The 19,511-nt window shown below is 45.2% G+C and overlaps 2 protein-coding genes across 4 annotated transcripts in view; both read left to right on the top strand.

The window, feature by feature from the left end:
- The window catches only part of LOC311361905 (AT-rich interactive domain-containing protein 1B-like), a gene marked incomplete at its 5' end in the record, with an annotated part of 52,032 nt that extends 46,251 nt beyond the window's left edge, over positions 1–5,781 (top strand). The window contains 5 exons of the mRNA XM_084481703.1: positions 24–146; positions 358–433; positions 897–1,632; positions 2,133–2,263; positions 2,590–5,781. Of these exons, the coding sequence (XP_084337829.1) occupies positions 24–146; positions 358–433; positions 897–1,632; positions 2,133–2,263; positions 2,590–4,494 (2,971 nt within the window). The 3' untranslated portion in view covers positions 4,495–5,781. The remainder of the gene's footprint in view (positions 1–23; positions 147–357; positions 434–896; positions 1,633–2,132; positions 2,264–2,589) is intronic.
- A 2,638-nt stretch (positions 5,782–8,419) lies between these two features.
- Positions 8,420–19,511, top strand: part of LOC311362045 (palmitoyltransferase ZDHHC14-like) — a 39,102-nt gene continuing 28,010 nt past the window's right edge. For 2 of the 3 annotated variants that reach the window (XM_084481847.1, XM_084481845.1), the window contains exons 1-2: positions 8,420–8,843; positions 9,485–9,778. In XM_084481847.1, the coding sequence (XP_084337973.1) occupies positions 9,537–9,778 (242 nt within the window). In that variant the 5' untranslated portion in view covers positions 8,420–8,843; positions 9,485–9,536. Of the gene's footprint in view, positions 8,844–8,869; positions 9,000–9,484; positions 9,779–19,511 lie in introns of those variants that run through there. The other variant, XM_084481846.1, reaches the window with a different exon arrangement.

Raw genomic sequence — 19,511 nt, 5'->3', positions numbered from 1 at the left:
TGTGTGTAATTGATTTGATCCAGACCCGACCATGTGATGGGGATGGACGGAGGCATGGGTCCTCCAGGGGGTCAGAACAACATGGTGGGCCCCGCCAACAACGATGGCAGCATCTACTCCCCCAACAGATACCCTTCACAGCAGAGGTTTGTGTGTGTGTGTGTGTGCATGTGTGTGTGTGTGTGTGTGTGTGTGTGTGTGTGTGTGTGTGTGTGTGTGTGTGTGTGTGTGTGCGTGGGCTGAATGTGTTATTTTGAAAACAAAGACAGATGGCATTAATAGAAGGAATATTGTATTTCCTGCTCAACATTGGTTGAATACATTTTGAATTGGGATGATTTTGTGCTCCCCTCTCAGGCATGATGGCTATGGGCAGCAGTACCCGGGCATGCCCTATGGAATACACCCCTCTGGCATGTACCCTCAGCAGCAGGTGAGAGACCCCAGCATGTCAGTGTGAGAGGTCAAATCCGTGTAATGTGGTTTTAACAACCCTATGATTGTAATGTCTCTCGATTATGCACTTAAAGATGCCATTAAAGGCTAAATTGGCTTTGGCTTAGTTCTCTCATTTCCACAGTCATATTTATTCATCTATTCCACCAAGTATGCCAAGATATTGAAAAGTAATTTTGTTTAATAGTTATTACATCCAAATGAAATTACCATTCTTAATAATGTGGGGACGTGACGTCAACATTATGAAGAGGTCGTTCACACTGGCAGGCTCACCATTGAACATTTCCAACATATTATGTTTAATCGGTTTTACACGTCCTCCTAACTTTATCCGTTTCCGCTTGGAACCATTTCATGTTATGCAAGCGAAATGAATTCTGAATGCCAGTTTGGATTATGTCTCTGACGGTGTGATTAATGCATCACCCCGGGTCCAGCAGGGCTACAAGCGGCCCATGGAGGGCATGTACGGCCCCCCCAGCAAGAGGCACGAGGGGGACATGTACGCCATGCAGTACGCCAACCAGCAGCCCGACATCTACAACCACTACGCCGGCGGCTACTCCGGCGGCCCCGAGCGCAGGCCCATCCAGGGCCAGTACCCCTACCCCTACCCCCGCGACCGCATGGCCCCCTCGGGGCCCGGGCCCCACGGCATGATGAGCGGGGGCCCCCCCGCCGGCAACCACCCGGGCGACGGCCCCAACATGTGGCCCTCCAGGACGGACATGGGCTACCCGTACGGCAACCGGCACGCGGGAGCGGCCTCGCAGATGGCGCCCTACGGCCCCATGGGGCGGGACGACGCGGAGCAGTGGCACCGCCAGTCCTCCTACATGCCGTCGTCCGGCCACATGCAGCAGCTGTCCTCGCGCCAGCCGCCCTCGCCGTACCCCAACTCCTCCTCCATGGCCAACCACCTGCCCCGGGCCCCCAGCCCGGGGGCCTTCCAGCGGTCGCTGGAGGCGCGGCTGTCGCCCGGCAAGGCGCCCTTCATGTCCGGCATGAAGATGCACAAGATGGGGATGGCGATGGGGCCGGGCATGCAGGGCGCGGGGCCTCTGGGGCAGTTCCCGCCCAATCTGAGGAGGGACCTGAACTACCCGCTGGGCTCCGTGGAGGCCACCATGCCGGTCCTGAAGCCCCGACGCAACGCCACCTCCAAAGACACCGGTGAGCGGCGGTGTTAGACGCAATACAGTACAAACTTTATTTATATAGCGCCTTTCGTGCAAAGTTGCAATACAAGGTGCTTAACAGAACAGTATAAATTTTAATATTATAGTACAGTGAAAATCAATGATAAAATGAGCCAAACGATCGTAAATATCGTAAAAATAGAAATAAAACCATAAAAACTTAATAGAAATGGATTCAAGAGAATGCTGAGCGAAATAGGTATGTCTTTAGATTCCTTTTTTGCAGAGCTTTAGTTTTACTGTTCATTGTTCTAGACAGGGCCGGAACTACACTGACACAAGCGCTCACCTTGTCACATTAGCGTTTAATTAGCTGGTCATTTCTAGAAATGGTCCGCAATAGCCCCAATTATTTCCACAATATACATAATTACGAAAATGACCCAATTAGAGCCCTGATTACATACGTATTCTCATCTCTCTCTCTCTCTCTCTCTCTCTCTCTCTCTCTTTTCTGTTTTTTCTTCTACTCAGGAACCCCTGAAGCCTGGCGCGTGATGATGTCGCTGAAGTCAGGTCTGCTGGCGGAGAGCACGTGGGCTCTGGACACCGTCAACATCCTGCTGTTTGACGACTCCACCGTGGCCTCCTTCAACCTGGCCCAGGTAGCCGTCAGCGGGGCCTTTCGTCCAGCATTACCTTTCACAGACTCGTATTGCATTGAGAACAGGGTTTAAAACTACCTGTACAATTCCATGTTGTTCGAATTTTAGTGCGGGCATAACCGCTTGTAAAAACTGTTTTTGAAATCGGGTGTTATTAACATTAAAACATATAAATAACATATACATAATGTAATGCAAGTAAAGATTTGTGTATAGTTATTATATATTGTGATAAATAGATTAGTCATTTTGAGTAAATAAGTATAGTGATTATGTATGAAATTGTGCATCTTCATCATTTCTGATTTATTTTGTTTTCTGTCCAGTTGCCTGGTTTCCTGGAGCTCATCGTGGAACACTTCCGTCGTTGTCTTATCGAGATATTCGGCATTCTGGAGGAGTACGAAGTCGGTACTGTGGCCCAAAAGAGCCTGCTGGAGCCGGTTCCAAACCAGGAAGCAGAGCCCAGCCCTGAGCCAGAAGCAGAATGCAACAGCCAATCAGAAGCCGAGGCGGCTACAGGGGCTGAGCCGATGGAGGAGCAAGCAGCCGATAGGCCGGATGAGGATCTCCCTGTCGCCACCGAGCCTGTGGCACAGGTGACTCCTGAAAAGCAGGAAGACGTGGAGGAGGAGATCACCAAGGAAGAAGGGAAGGCAGAAGAGAAGGCGGAGGAGAAGGCAGAAGAAGAGGCAGAGAAGGTGGAGCAGGAGGAGGAGAAGGCCGTCGGGGAGGCCAGCGAAAACAAGGCAGAGTGCAAACCGGAGACGGCCGAGCCGCCCGCCGCAGTGCAGGGGCCCCGGCCCAAACAGGCCAGCAAGTACGACAAGCTCCCGGTCAAGATCGTGCCCAAGGACGACCTGATGGTGGACCAGACGGAGACGCTGGGCCACGTCACCTCCTTCACCAGCGGCCTGCTCCACTGGCAGGCGGGCGGCGGCGACTCCACCGCCCACATCCAGACGCACTTTGAGCCGCGCCGCGACCCTCCCCCCACGGCCCCGGAGGCCGGGAAGGCCGGCAAGCCCGACGGCGTCGGCGAGACGGAGGAGGAGGAGGAGGAGGAGGGGGCGGCGGACGCGGGCGCGCCGGCGCCGAGGAAGCGCATCACGGCCACCATCGACGACGTCCTGTGCGCCCGGGTGGACGCCCTCTCCCACGCCCACCCCGCCCGCTCCCTGCCCTCCTACCCCTTCAGGGTGCACCCGGACGGCGAGCGCGACCACATCACGCTGCTGGAGGACGAGCCGCGCTGCCTGGACGAGCCCTCGCTCTACACCACCTCGGCCGGGCAGGAGTCGCTGGCCAAGCGCTGCCTCTGCGTCTCCAACATCGTGCGCAGCCTCTCCTTCATCCCCGGCAACGACGGCGACATGTCCCGGCACCCGGCGCTGGTGCTGCTGCTGGGCCGCCTCCTCCTCCTCCACCACCAGCACCCCGAGAGGAACCGCTCGCCCCCCGCCTACCCGCGGGAGGAGCAGAAGGAGCTGGGGCTGTCCACGGGCCGGGAGGAGTGGTGGTGGGAGTGCCTGAGCTCCCTGCGCGAGAACGCCATGGTGACCCTGGCCAACATCTCGGGCCAGCTGGACCTCTCCGTGTACCCGGACACCATCTGCCTGCCCGTGCTGGACGGCCTGCTCCACTGGATGGTGTGCCCGTCGGCCGAGGCGCGGGACCCCTTCCCCTCGGCCCCGCAGAGCTCCCCCCTCACGCCGCAGCGGCTGGTGCTGGAGTGCCTGTGCAAGCTGAGCATCCAGGACGGCAACGTGGACCTGCTCCTGGCCACGCCCCCCTTCAGCCGCCAGGAGAAGCTCTTCTCCATGCTGGTGCGCTACGTGGGCCAGAGGAAGCACCAGGTGTACCGGGAGATGGCGGTGGCCGTCCTGTCCCACCTGGCCCAGGGGGACCCCACGGCGGCCAGGGTCATCGCCATACAGAAGGGCAGCGTGGGGAACCTGGTGGGCTTCCTGGAGGACGGCGTGAGCATGGCCCAGTACCAGCAGAACCCCCACAGCCTGCTGCACATGGGCCACGCCCCCCTGGAGCCGCCCAGTGTCAACATGATGTGCCGGGCGGCCAAGGGGCTGCTGGCCATGGCCAAGGTGGGGGAGAACAAGGGGGAGTTTGCGTTGTACGAGAGCCGGCTGCTGGACATCTCCATCTCCGCCGTGCTCAACTCTGGCGTGGTGGCCATCGTCTGCCAAGTACTCTTCCACTACGGGAAATTATGACAGGAGGAAAGACAGGACTAGCGAGGTCGGGATTGTACGACAGACGTTGTTCTTTGTGTGTGTTTTTTTCTATTTGTATTTAAAACCAAATGGGAGAAAATGTCTGTTTGTTTTTTTAATAAAGTATCCTCGTATAAAAAAAAATCTCTATATATGTACATACTGTGGGCCCCCAGAAGATTTGGTTTTTGGTAATTGAAAACTAATTTTAATACAAATATTTAATACCTGCTGTCGTTGGATGAATTATTATTTAAGGTTTTATGTTTTGTTTTTGTTTGTTTACTTTTCTCAGCCAAAGCTGCCACCATAGTATTGGTGCTGATTCGTGTGGTTTGTTCAAGTCTTACGAGATGTTATTGGGTTTTATAAACGCTACGATACACATCACTTTTTGTTATGGAGAGTATTTAAATCGTGACATTGTAGAGTAGTAGGACATTTCCGCCACCTCTTCTTGGAAAAAAAACACTGACCTTTTTCAACTGAATTCTTTATGTCTCCATCGCTGGAAGATAACATCGTGCAATAGAACTCGTGTTAAAGTGGTTGCTTTCGAAGTGCAACCGGGTGTGGAACTGTGGCGAATATACGCAGTGTGCGCTTTAGGCCATGAGGTGGCAGTGTAACACCAGCCATTCGACATCATGGACCGTATGAAAAAATGTCTCATTGCTCCGTCACAGCCTCATTCAGCTTTTTTCACAAATGAACTTTGCGTTTCCTCAGCACCTGTGTTTGTCTGCATTATTTCTTCACTATGTATATAGACCGTTGTACATTGGTCACACATTGTTCCTTTCAATCTTACAATCAAGAAAAGCGAGAGATGGGACTTTCTGACTATTATAACAAAAAGCTTTTATTATTGGTAAGATTTGTTATTGTTATACATATTTTGTTATTGGGGTCAAATATTTGAACATGGCTGATAGTAGAAGATGTTTCAATGTAAAACACAAAAAACTTAACTCTGAATGCATTGTATTATAGCTGAGAAAACAATCGCTTTGGTAAAATCAAATGTGGAAGTGCCAGGTTTGAATCTGGGGAGATCACTAATGGAGGTGAAACATGAGAAACCTCAACACATTACTGTCTCAATGATGTCCTCCATTCATGTCAGTGGGCATATTTTTTAACTTAGACAATGCTCAAAAAAGAAAACGTGAAAATGCTCATTGTAAAAAACAAAAAAAGCCTTTTTTTCATATGACTAAGTGTCTCTCTTTTATTCAAGATACATATTTATACTCTGTGCTGCACATGTCACAAAATAAATGTACGATGACCATCGTTAAGCACTGGGGGACGTTGCATTGTGTCCAGACAATCCTAGGCCAATAAAACATAATTTACTGCTGGCTGACCTGGCTCTTATTTCACAGAACCATTTATACGTGTCACCTCAGTAAGTCACAGACAAGGTCGAGGTTGTTGGGTTATGCACTTCATGTGACGTGAGGCCCTTGAGAGTCCCGAGTTAAGCATAAGATTATGTGAATAATCTCTTTTGGTCGCTGTACAAGAGAGAAGGAAGAAAGAGATTCAAACAATTGTATTTATAAATCTCGTATAGCCAAATCATCAACATGTTAGGCAATTATATTGTAGTTTTATGTGTTAAATTATTTGTAGGTCTACCTTTGAATATGGAAATGCAGTTGTATTTAACTAACAGCCAGAGCATAACAACAGCTTCACACACTTCCAATAGCCTCTCTACGTAGCTTACTGTAGCTGTAGTAGTGTGACGCCTGTAATCATTCAACTGTTTGCAATAAGGTAACTTAAAATGGCTGCAATTCATACATTGCTTTTATTCTTATTCTTTGCTGAAATAGACTTGCTTTTATTGTATTTGTAGTACTCCTCTACATAGAATGCTCTCTCTTTCCCTCTCCCCATTCCACTGCCAGGAAAGTTTTGGCAGAGGAACTTCATATCCTATTTTAAGGCAGTAGTCATGGTCTCATGTTTGGGATTGAAAATATGATTGTTCTATCAGTGGGCGAGGCTGCACAGGTGCAGGGATATCATTGACATATGGTGCCTTCTTCGAATAATCTATTCCCTCATTCCAAATCTTATTTGTTTGTCTACAAATGTTGCTTAATTCAAATGTTATGAATAACACAACCCATATGTACATACCTACCACACACAGACGGTAGAAACTGGTCCTGCTATTATCACTTCTGTCGTTATGTCACTAATCATTAATGCTACAGCTTTCGTCATACCACGACTCAGAAAGTCTTGCATTGAAGTGAGGTCGGCATTCTCACTGTAGGCCTATATTGTAGGTAGGGGGCATCATGGTGTGTGTGTGTGTGTGTGTGTGTGTGTGTGTGTGTGTGTGTGTGTGTGTGTGTGTGTGTGTGTGTGTGTGTGTGTGTGTGTGTGCGCGCGCGCGCGCGCGTGTGTGTGTGTGTAGTCCCTATATGTCTGTTTGCGTGCATTTGTATCCGTACATGCATTTATGTGCCTGCCTTTTGTTTCGTTTACGACTACGCAGACAAAGCACACATTCATGGCACAAACTCCCCGGATTCCTCCAAGCATGTGGGTTGTTGTTATATGAATGCGAAAAAGCAGGCGTGTTGTGCGTGTTTCTGCCGCTGCACCGGTGGAGGATGCAGTCAGCCGCGGGCGAGCGTCTCCCACACTCCCGCGGCTCCCACGAGCTGAGTCATCGAGCCCTTTCAAAGGATGGATGTGGTGGCTGAATGGAAGCTGGCGCCCTGATTGGCTACCTCTGGCCACCCCACTTTCCGCCTCTCACCGTGGCTACGTAGGTGGATGAATGAGTGCTGGTTAATGGCAATCGCTGCCTGTGAACCTTTCTGTGATGCATGTGTGCCCTGTCTGTGGGAGTTGTGTATTTATGCTGGTTTGTGTGTGTGTGTGTGTGTGTGTGTGTGTGTGTGTGTGTGTGTGTGTGTGTGTGTGTGTGTGTGTGTGTGTGTGTGTGCGCGCGCGCGTGTGCGTGTGCTTGTGCGTGGGTGTGTGTTTGTGAAGCTGCTTTCATTTTTCAATGACACAATTAATGTCAGCCAGTGTATTCATTTCACACAGAGTACACGCAGACACTTAATGGTTTTTCATTTGTGCTCCCCTGGGCTTGCCAACCACCTCAACAGCATCAGTTTCGCCAACATTGGTTTCAGCTAGATTGGGTCCCACTTTGTTCCTCTGTGTTGTGTTGATCCTTCAGATGTATACAGTGTAGCCTTGGTTTCAGGAGTTACATCTCATTGGAACAATACACACATACAGGAATCTCTAGATCCACGTAGACTACTTCTGTGTAAAAAGAGTCAAAAACGCATGGACCCAGTGACTGGGATTTGTGACATGTTGTTGACATTTTTTAAGCCCCATTCGTTGAGAAGGGTTATTATGGCTTTAGGGACTTTAGAGTGGCGTGGACAAAAAGGCATGTGAGTGTTTAACATGTGCGCCTTTGTTTGTGTGTGTGTGTGTGTGTGTGTGTGTGTGTGTGTGTGTGTGTGTGTGTGTGTGTGTGTGAGAGAGAGAGAGAGAGAGAGGAGAAGCAAAGGTCATATGTTCGACATTATAGGGAGCCCTGGTAACGGCACCATTGAGTTTAGGGATCAAGATAATTATTAATTATACTATACACCCATTGAATGATGCATATATAATGGTCCTTGTTCACGTGTTTATAGGCCCTACTGAAAAGACTGACATCCCTCGAAAGACCTTTCGCATTACATGCGAATACCGAATGGTTATATTAATTATTATGAATAATAATTAATGATAACCTCATACATGCCATGCTCTTCCCTCCACACCCACCTCCGACCAGTGACTTCACCCTTTGGAGAGAAAAACGGGGGAGGAGCTGGCAAGGAGGGGTCTGGTGTGTGTGCCGATGTTGCCGTTTGTTGTTTGCACGTTCTGCAAGCTGTACTGTAAACGATTCGAACAATGTGATCGGAGGGCCTTCGTTTTTTAGGCTTCCTTTGGAAATGCTTTGACTTATCTGAGGAGATTGGTTGGAAATGTGGGGGGATGAAGACATTTCTAAGCTTGTGATTGGGAAACACTTGTACCCACATAGCTCCCGTTCCTTCGCATTGTGAGCTCCAGTGCCTCGGCGACTACACGCCGGGATGGTCGAGCTCATCTGAGGAAGAGTCTGTTTTTTTTTCGGTAGTTCTTTTTTGGGTCGAACAAGCAACTATTTTAAAAACATTTTTCTCTTTCACGTTCTTGGAAATGGTGTTGTTCTTCATCTACCCCGTAGCACGGAACAAACCTGGATAACGAAAGGAGTACATACGTGACAACACCCCTGCGTGACGACTACTTTGCTCTCGGTAAGGTCGGCGATTCAAGCGGGCGTACCGCCGCCGCGAGCCAGGCGCCCCGGAGCCGCGGCGGGATGTCGAAGCCGCGGTGTGGACACGGTGGTCTGTAGAGCTATGTGATTGACCCCGCAGTTGATGGCTTGAGAGTGTAATTTGCCATTCAACGTAGGTATTTCAGTGTGAATAGTACATTGAACGACACGCCGACAGTGTGTGCGGCGACTAGCCTTCCTCGTCGGCTCGTTTTGATAACAAGTGGTCCACCGTGCTACGGCTAACTTATTTTAATGTGGCTCTACTAGCCGTAGAATGACACCATGAGAGCTAGGCTGGCGACACCCTTATCACGGTCCTTAGCAAACAGACACGCATGTCTCACTAACACAACATGTCGCATTTTGGGTACTTTCGAGGAAGTTTTGCCAAGTTAGCTAGGAGAAGCAAAACTTTCTTAAGTAGTTTGAACATCTGTCGAACACTGCTTCCTTGTTAAGACAGGTCTCTTCTAACGCGGAGACGTCATAGTCGAAGTTGGATTTAGATAAAGAAAAACATGTCGAGGTTGAACTAACCTACACCTTTGAGCACATAAGTTACACTATTCGGTACCAATGTCTCAGGTGTCTATTGTTTGTTCCCCCTCTTGATAGAGATACTACTGCTGCTGGACCCATTCCGCTCTGGGGGCTTGTGCTTGTTTTAATGCATCTCGGGCTTCCCGAGTCCATGAGAGACTGCGAGTACAGCCAGATAAACACTCGCACCTCCACCCCGATGGAGACCCCTTACAAGAAGAAGACCCCCAAGAAGAGGAAATGGGAATCCTTTCCCGGGCGGAATAAATTTTATTGCAATGGGAGGATTATGATGGCCAAGCAGACGGGCGTTTTTTACCTCACCCTGGTCCTCATCCTGGTCACATGTGGACTCTTCTTCACGTTTGAGTGAGTATTATGTACAATGATATGTCTCGTTCCATTTCCTTTGACTTGTGTGTTTGCTTTCTACTTTTCCTGAATTGTATACCTAGCTCTACATCCCATCCCCTTAGTGCCGAGGCTTTTAGTCTATGCATCTCTAACCTCCTCCACACATTGCCAGTATTTCACAACATTTGGTCAGTTGGTAACTCAGAAGCTTCAGTGCCCTGAGAAAGTGATGATGTACACTGTAGCTGTAACTCATAGTAGGCCTACAATCCTTTGCGTGCCAAGATCGGCTCTTGATGGATAGTCTAGTAACTTTTACGTTTATTTCGCCCAGTTTCACTAGACTCATACATTCAGTCATGTAGAGGAGATTCGTTTGTTTATTTACTACACATTTTGGGGGTGATCTTGTGATGATGATGACACCATATATTAAGTTAACCAGAAAGCCAATCAACCTTACATATGTATTTTCTTATAAAAATGATCTCAGATCAACCCTGTGTTACATTATGTCATATTCTGTTAACTGTATTTATTTATTTGTGATTTAAGAAGCCCATAATGGCAACCTACACTACCACTCTTTCTTAAATAATCTACTAGGTTCCTCATATGATTCCCCAGTTCCCCACACACACACACACACACACACACACACACACACACACACACACACACACACACACACACACACACACACACACACACACACACAGACATGGGACGAGGTTGATCATCAGAGGGTGATTTCCTCTCCTCGTGTGAAATCCAAACCGCAATTTGTCACTTTGGGACGTCGCTAATTGTCCCTCTGTGGTATGAGCACATGATGGTACGTGTGGAAAGAGAGACTGACCCGATTGTTGGTGCTGGATTGTATCACAAGAGAGTGCACCTTTTACTGTCACTCTGCATTAGCCCTGACTAATCATTCTGTCTCTGTGTTGCTCGAGAACCCCCATTCATTTGACTGATAAGACTCTCTTTGTAATATGTGTTGCCCAATACAACTGATACCCTGCTATTATCAGGGAAAAGCATTTCAGCGCCCAGAAAGCTCTTGACATGCAAAGACATGTCCAATCAGTGGCTGCATGTCTAATGTCCAACATTTTTCTCCTATCCCTGTGAATATGAGGGGACTGCAGTAGTGTACTCTGTACCAAACCACTATCAGTTTGTTTGCTGGTAAGCCTGTGTGCATTATTGATAATGGAGGTAATCTCCACTTTTCAATCAACACTGACCTCTGGACCACTTCAGCTTTCAATGCATTGTTCCCTTGGAGGAGATCCTGACATAACCCGAGTCCAAGACCAGCCAGCTGTGCCAACCACTCACCAAGTCCCACACAGTGCGGATGAAAACGCCCCTATGACCCCAGTGAGTCTTTGAACTTACTTGTTCCTCTACACCCACCTGCGCCTGACCAGCTTCCTGGAGATTCCCCGCCCCCGATTCCTAAATCGCCCCCAAACCCCTTTCCTGTGCTACATCCTGGAAAGCCAGCAGGGCTGGGGACTTGTGTGCTCTGTTCTGACTACAGGGGACAGTGCTTAGACATGGTGCTTTGTGGAAACTCTTCCTCTCTTTGCTGTCCTGCACCCGTTTCAAGCCCCTGCCCACCTGCAGAGGCCAGTGAAGGAGGTCTTCACTGGCCTCTGCAGGCCAGTGAAGACCTCCTCACAACCCCCTAAGGACTGTCCTCCCTGGTTGCACAGCACCCGTCTGCTGAGCAGAGACATTTAGTGGACAGGCTGATAGTCAGCAGACCTGCACACGCTGGCTTCTATGGCCATTAACTGTAATGTGTTTCGATCAGACATGTTTTTTGGCTCACCTCTCCAGATGTCAGCCCAGTGGGAAATGGCTTCTCATCCGTTACTAAGACCATGTGAATGAGAGTGCATATTCTTATTTTGATGAATGAATGCTTTCTCCGGCAAACAAATGCAAAATGTAGTGTCCGGCACGTTCTCCACACACATTAACATATAGTTTTTTCCAATTGGATGAATTTACAATTGAGTTAGTTCTACCACCTCTGTTGTGGTTTTCTATGGTTTTCATATTGCCATTGACTAACTATTGGCAACAGCTTTGGCTGTGTGTCCATGCAAGCCTGCCTAACTGCAGCAGCCATATCTATTTATTATTCTGTTGATGACTTCCCAGACACCCATGCGTTGCACATTACCCTGGCTGCTCCCCATGCGTGGTGAAAGTTCAGTCTTGTAAATATGTGTAGTGCTTGTGTTCTGAGGTACTGTGGAACATTTAAGCCTCTGAATCCCTGAGATATGTATGTAGGGCTGCGTCGGGAGATGAGTGGTTTTGGTCTGGGAAGCATCTGAAATTAATTAAACAGAAGTGAAATGTAGGGCCTTAGTCATCAATCCGAGGCCATGACAGTTCTGCAACACTCAGAGTAGGGCTCACATGTGTCAATGTTGATGGACGACCAATTTGAATGGCCCTTTGTTGTCAGATTGTCTTAATTGTGTGAAAAAATGGAAGATAAATCTGCACGGAATCTGTCAGGACGTCAGGAAATATCCAGGCCTTTTGCGCTACTGAGCAGTCAGTGGTTTTTTTGTTGTTCAGACAAGTACATTTTCCATGTAACAAAATAGCTTCCTTTCTTCAACAGCTATTCATCTAACATCATTTGTTCCCCTCCTTCACCAATCCAGCTCAAATGTGCTAGTGAATGAGGAAAAGAAACGAGGCACATTCTTTCCATTCCTGTTTTTTTTGCAGAGAGGAGTATGATGTTGACCATTGTTTAGTGTGTTTTGAAGGTGGTTAGCCACAACAGTCTCATTCATTATGCCAGCCAGGGGAGAGACCAAATAATAATTCCGGCTGCAGAAGAGCAATGTTTCTCTCTGCCCTTGACACAGTTCAACTGCAATCCTCAAATTTGAATCATGGATTACACTCACAGGAAGCAACAACTTTCTCGATGTGTGAGGGGTAGGTGGGGTCTTTGCAGTGGTTGTTGTTATTCACAGGCATGTGAGATTATTACTTTGGTATTCCTGCAACCCCACCCACTCTATGCCCACACGTTTCCTGTGGTTGCTAAACCTCCAACTGCAACTTGAGTAGGACGATTCCCTGACTGTGTGCCTACTTGGCCAGTACATCAGCTTTAGTTTATAAACCTCTTTAATTCGATTCTAAGCATGCGATTAGAATCGACCAAAAGCTTAGCATTTTCTTTTTTTGAAAAAGTGATTTAAGCTTTGCAGAGAAAAACATGGAAGGAATGACAAAGGAAATGTCATCAGCAGCCAGTTGCTAGATGCTGTTAGATGATCAATACTAACGTATCCTAGGTAGGCCAACATTTCCAAACCTCAGGGCACATCAGGATTCATATCAGCACATGTCACTGCACACTTGTCATGACTTGTGACATCAATGGAACTCCAGGACTGACTTCATGATTTGCACTCGGATGTCAGATATTAAGATCAGATCATATTTATTGTCCTTCGGCCATAAGCAATCACAACACTGACTCATGTTATGGTGACTAGAAACATTCTCGGACTCAAGATTTTGTGACTCGACTACATGTTAATCATATATCTCTGATTGTCGTAAACATTATTTAAATCACCTCTTGGCAGCCACTGGAAAGTCAATATTTGGCAATAAAAGGGAAAATCAGCCCTGAATTTATTTTCAGATTGTGTGTTTTGATTCCATTTGCTGTGAAAAAAGTGAAAAAGGACACCGCCCAAAGCAAATCTTAGATTTTTATTTATAACTTATTTTAGTCAGACAATCTCTTTGCCCAATTGATTGGGCAAAGAGTAACAGCTTACTCTTTTGGTGCATTCCTGCACAGTGCACCAAAACAATATTCCCTCCATGTCGAAGGGCTAAATACGTCTATTTTATTTTATTTTTTTCTCTCTTTATCCAAAAATGTCCAAAAAGCAAACTGTTGCGAAAGATGTTAGTGTTTCTCATTGTGTTTTCAACAGTGGCCACACCCATGGTGCACATGTTTCCCTTGGAGACAAACAGGAACAGTGGTCCAATACTTTCTTGTCTATAATAGCAAACCTGCTTCCTGTATTGCTACAGTATTGACGTGGATTGTTCTTTAATTGTTCCCAAAAAGATTGTTAGGTTGGTGGTTTAAAAATGAGCTCAACTGGTCATGTGGAATTGCAGGGTGTTTTCAGATGTAAGATGTCCATATTATTGCTATATTGTTCTTCTATTAATCCTCTTTTAAGAACATAATATCAGGACAGTGAGTGAATAACTGAGTCATAACAATTAACCTTATTTGTTACACATACCCTTGAACTCAGCCAAGTATTTTGTTTGACAAGGGAGCTTACCATTTTCTGGCCATGATGTTGACTCCTCACAGGTCACTTTCCTGTTGCTGTCTGTTTTCCTGTGGTGGCAACGGGGCAGACCTGTCACCAGTCATCAGTCAAAGCAGGAATCAAGTCCTGCTGTCTGCCTCTCCAACGGCTCCTCCTTTCCATGAATAGCCAACATCCTATTCTTTACCCTTGCATCGCCTATGTTTGTCAAACAGCATTTGCACATCCCCACTGCCTGGGTCAGTGACCGTGTTGAAAGGTTATGTAGGTCAAGATTGAGGTACTTGAGGCTGCGGTAGAGGAGTTGGCAATACTGGGCAAGTATTTAGTAATAGGGCAGGGTTAAAGTGGAGTTAATATGGGTATGGACGTTTTTACTTCTTGCAGTCTGTGAGGGACCGGCTTTCACCTTCTCACACAGTCCCATAAGTGCCAAATATTAACGTCTCAGTAGCGGAAGCAAACATTGTTTTTTAAGTTTCTAATGACTTCTAAAGAACTTTCATGTTATTTTGAGAGTCACTATGTGCAATTCAATAGTTTCCATCAAACCTGTTCTGAAAATGAGGTCTAGAGTGAAAGTTCACCAAGCCATGCACCTGACATAACACTCCTTATATTTTCTACTTATCAACCCGCCTATGGACTCATTAGTCAGGTTCAGTGAGCTTGTGCTGTCATCAATCTAGATTAAGTCCAACCTGTGTGCTATACTCTCAAGATCTAATATATAATAGATTAGATAATAGATTATCAGGTGTCTCTCTAATAGACACCTGATAATGTCCTACACAGATCGACAAATGTAATATTGGGTTTTACAGGGCAGATTACTATTGTGCATGAAACTCATTCATATTCAGTGATGCAATACAAAAATGAATTGGAGGAATTGCAGGATAAGAAATTGTGGATGGATGGATGTTCAATGTTCAATGACTTTGTTGTTGTAGATCAGAGGATATCGATCGCCTCTAAAGCTGCCCTGAGCGCAAGGCTAAAAGTAGGTAGCATGATACAGCATGTTGCTTTGTTGGATTTCTAAGGGACAGCTACAGGGTGATTTTGCGCTATCGAACTGTTGGAAATGAATTGGTCAGAGTCAAGTTCAAAACCTCTCTCCAAATATAGTTCAATAGGTTTAAGTTATGGGGACTATTAGGTTATGAAATCAAGCTGATTTGTTATGCAGTAAACTTTTGACTGTTCTCTAAAGACAATGTATGCATGCTTTTCTCCAGGTTGTTTCTCTGGATGGTATTATCGATTGACTTTAGCTTTTCATTTTAGCTTCTCTCCAAGGGTTACAACAGTGTAGATCAGAGTAGGAATTTAGCAGGTAAGCAGCAGGAAGTCGACTGATTGTGAACTGTGTTTGATGTCAATATAAATCAAATACCAAGTTTACATCTCCCCACATGGTCCATAGCAGTGTTTCTTATTGCAGTGTCTAAGATCGCTTCCCATTTGAAATCTGAGGCGGTCACCTTTTAATGTTCTCTAACTCAATGTCATTTTGTGACCCATCTGCCATTAGTGAGTGCATTGTGAGAATATCAGTTTCTCATTGACTGCGCCTGTATGAGCCGATTTAGACCACGTTATTTCTGACCAGGGCATCTCTTCCCTGATGGTTCAGATAACTAATCTTGCATGTAAATCACATGTTACATGTTACAACACGTATCAATGGTGGAGAAATTATTGGAGGGAGGGAGCACAAAGGGAGGGATTTTTGTTTTTGGTTGTGTAGTTTCAGAATTTTGCACTTTTCTGCTTTCTTTAAAACTCTCAAATCTGACCTACTCCACCTTTTTTTTTAAAAGGCCTGTTTTTAGTTGGCATGTTACAAACTGCCCATTTATTATAAGACGGCAATTCAATAAGCCATCCAAAATCCTTAAAGGCACATTGTGTAGTGTCTTAAGTAATTTATTACCTAAAATCAACGTCTTCATTCATAAATAAGTCCTCATTGGTGTAAAATTATCTCTGCCAACAATCTCACTTATCCTCCTGAGCAAAGAATCACTTATCTGTATTTACATAGGATGGGCGAGCTCTACGGAGGCTTCAATGTCCTTCCGGTCTATAAAAAACGATGAACTGCCGAGAGGGACAAAAAGCACTATCCTATCAAGATTTTCTCTTGTAGCTGCCGGGCGTCTTTGTCGGCGTGGTTGTGACTCTCGTTCTCCTCCTCTTCCTCGTTGTCCTCCTCGCCTAGCTCCCACTGATCCACTCCCTCTCTGTCCTCTCCCTCTTCCTCTCCCTACCGGCGTTGAATCGCCTGATGATGATCTCTGACAATGCACGGACATCGAAAAATAAATGGATAAAGAATGAGAAAAGTTTCATTACTAATTAGCACATAGTTCATGTGTTGTAGTAGAGCAATAAACTATAGCCTACTAAAAATGATTATATTTGTCGTGTGTCAAGTGTCGCTATACTGCGACAGTAATACTACCAATACAAAATGATATAAACATGAGAACATAATTCATTATCTTGCTCGAGGAGTAATTACTCATACATGCTCACACTAATGATTCAATGCAGTTTGAAGTTTGTTTGAAATAACATACCACCAACATACCATCACCCGAAACAAAACTTGATGAAGTGGTGTTTGAAGACATGTTGTTGTCATAGCTTCTTGAATCTTGACACATGCCGCCTGCCGTAGTTCCAACAGGTTGCAACGCACATTTGAAAACGCAAGGCGCTAGAGAGCATATTCGTTTGAATGCAAAATAAAATTTAACCACTAGATGGGAGAAAAAATTACACAGTGTACCTTTAACTCAATTATAATTTAAATCAATTTTCTGTGCAGTTGCAATCGTGTACATACTGCAGGAAATAAGTTCCCTGTACTAAGTAATAATCCAAGCATCCCAGGTAGTCTGTAGGTAAATGTTCATAGAACCCTCAAACACGTACATGTTAGTTAGACTATACTATTTAATTAAAGTCGACAATATCATAAGTGTCTCCATCTGTAGCTGAGACAGTAAATTTAAAGATGTTAAAAATTATGGCCAGTTTACAGTGTAATGTTTGAATTTCTTCTAAATCAGCAGGCTTTTTATTGATGAAATTAATCTACCTGCCCATGGTCTCTTTGCCAAAAAGTACAAAATGTGTACTCTCTGTTCTCTTTTTTATTAATTAATTCTAACTTGTTTATAGTTTATTTATTATTTTGAATTTTCATGTTGTTTTGAACAAAAAGGGTACTGCTTTAATAATCAATTTGAATCCCAATGCATCTCATTTCATTCTAATTTTTGCTTAATGCTTAGTCTTATCTAATTATTCTTCTTTCTCTGAGTTGCAATAAGTTGTAAATGGAATAATATTCACTGTGTTTAGCCATGACATTTGGTGTCATGGGGTTCCCGATCCTGCCTTGAACTGTGGTCCTTCTTTTATCACCTGGGACGTGACGATTCAGGCTATGCAGTGCCAGGCTGGATCTCTAAGAGGCTGCTCTCTGTGCCACTCTGTCCCCAGCTCACAAATGCTTTTTGGAAACCCCTTCAGACAACCATTACTTTTTTTTTTCTCGAGGATACAAAAAAAAAGTAGGACCTTGGAAAATAATGTGGTTCTGTGCTTGCCCTGTTTCAGTTATGTCACAGATGTTCAGCCAGCTGGCTCTAAGCATCCGCTTATCAGTCGGCCCATGCTGTGTTTATTTGCATGTTTTCTGCTCAGAGTGATCTATGTAGAATTCAACGAGACTGAAGAATGTCCCATGGTATAAGCATGATTTGTATGAGAGCTAAGACCAGGCTCCAGGGAGAGCTCTCATATACTATATGTATTTTTAATTTAAGGCAGATGTGAAGAGGCAAGTAGAGATTTTATTGGCAGATAACAGTCACCATCATTACAACACGTGGCAAGGCCTGAGTAATTGAATACAATGTGGAGAATCCTACCAATAATCCCACATGCAAAATATATTCAAAAAGACTTCTCAAATGAAAACTATTTATTCTTCCAACATTTTTTATTTTTTTAAGTTTTAAGTTAAATGTTAAGTAAAATGTATTTAAATATTTTGGACTATGTCCTCATTGACTGAAGAGGGGAGGGAGTGTGATATATGACATGCCATCATTATCCTGATGGATATCTTTGCGTCTTTCCTCACTTTCCCACCCTTTAAACCCTTTCGCCGTGACTCAAATGGTTGTTTCCAAGGTAACCACATTTTCTTTCAACATCCACCATGTCCAACATTGGATATTGTCAGTCTCCATGGAAACAAAGCCCCTCAAACTCCCTGATTAATATTAACTACACAAAAGTGGAAATAACATTCTAATCTGGGACATATCCAGTGTCTCCTTAATACCCCCTTACAGGCATGAAAAGAGAGGCTATTGGGTTTCTTCCAAGCAGTTGTTCTTCAAACCAAGTGGCTGATGAAAATGGATGTGAATCTTGCACGCATGCTGGAGCTTGTCTACCTCAAAGGCTCAGCACACAACCACATATCAATCGAAGCTAGTCTGTGGTTAAAATGGGTAAAGTGCAGCACCCTATCAGTATGTATACGTGCTTATCTCCACTGGATTGTCTCTTCCAACACCTCACTGCCTTGCTAGTTGAGGGGGTAAACAGTCACTCTTCTCAGAATTGATTACCGTCGCCGCCTGTTGACATCTGTAAACAAACATCTGCATGCTTCTTCATCCTTGAAGTGCTTGATGCGTCGGCAGTGTTAAGTGTTTACCTGGATTACATGTTATATTGGATGATCATTATCCACTTATGCAGATCCAAATGGATTTTCTTTGGTGTGCTGCAAATAAACTGTGGTCACAACCCTTGGAGACAGCAACATGTGGCAGTTTACTGGGAGACTTGTCATCTGATTGACTCCTGTTTGTAATATCAAAATCCACATCTTGGGGATAATGGTGACATATGTTGTTTCAGGCAAAGCTTTGTTGTTGGCTGTTCATAACTCAATTATTAACGCAATTTAGTGTTCGTAGGACAGATTGAAGAGGGACAGATTGAAGAAACAGATGAAAGGAAGGTGTGTAATGTGGCTCAGTGGATTTGTTTTCTCTGCTTCTTTTGTAATGGGCCTTTCCTATTTTTTCTTTTGATTAAATAAATATATATTTTAAAATACAGAATACAGCGAGTAACAGTACTCAATACGCACACAACGCACTACTCACTAATTGCATGTTGTTTCTTATCCTTCAGATTTATCATGGTTGATGCATTATTTTATAAAGGTGTGGCCTGTCAAACCAGTTCCTTCTTGGTAAAATATTAATTGGAGTGTGATAGTCAGGGATTGTCTAGTTTTCCAAAGCTGTCCCTGTGGAAGTCACTTTTATAAGTTTAAGGGGGCATTT

Source organism: Micromesistius poutassou (genome assembly GCF_964030765.1).
Source record: "Micromesistius poutassou genome assembly, chromosome: 17".
NCBI classification, from domain to species: domain Eukaryota; kingdom Metazoa; phylum Chordata; class Actinopteri; order Gadiformes; family Gadidae; genus Micromesistius; species Micromesistius poutassou.
This window is presented reverse-complemented; position numbering and strand designations above follow the sequence as displayed.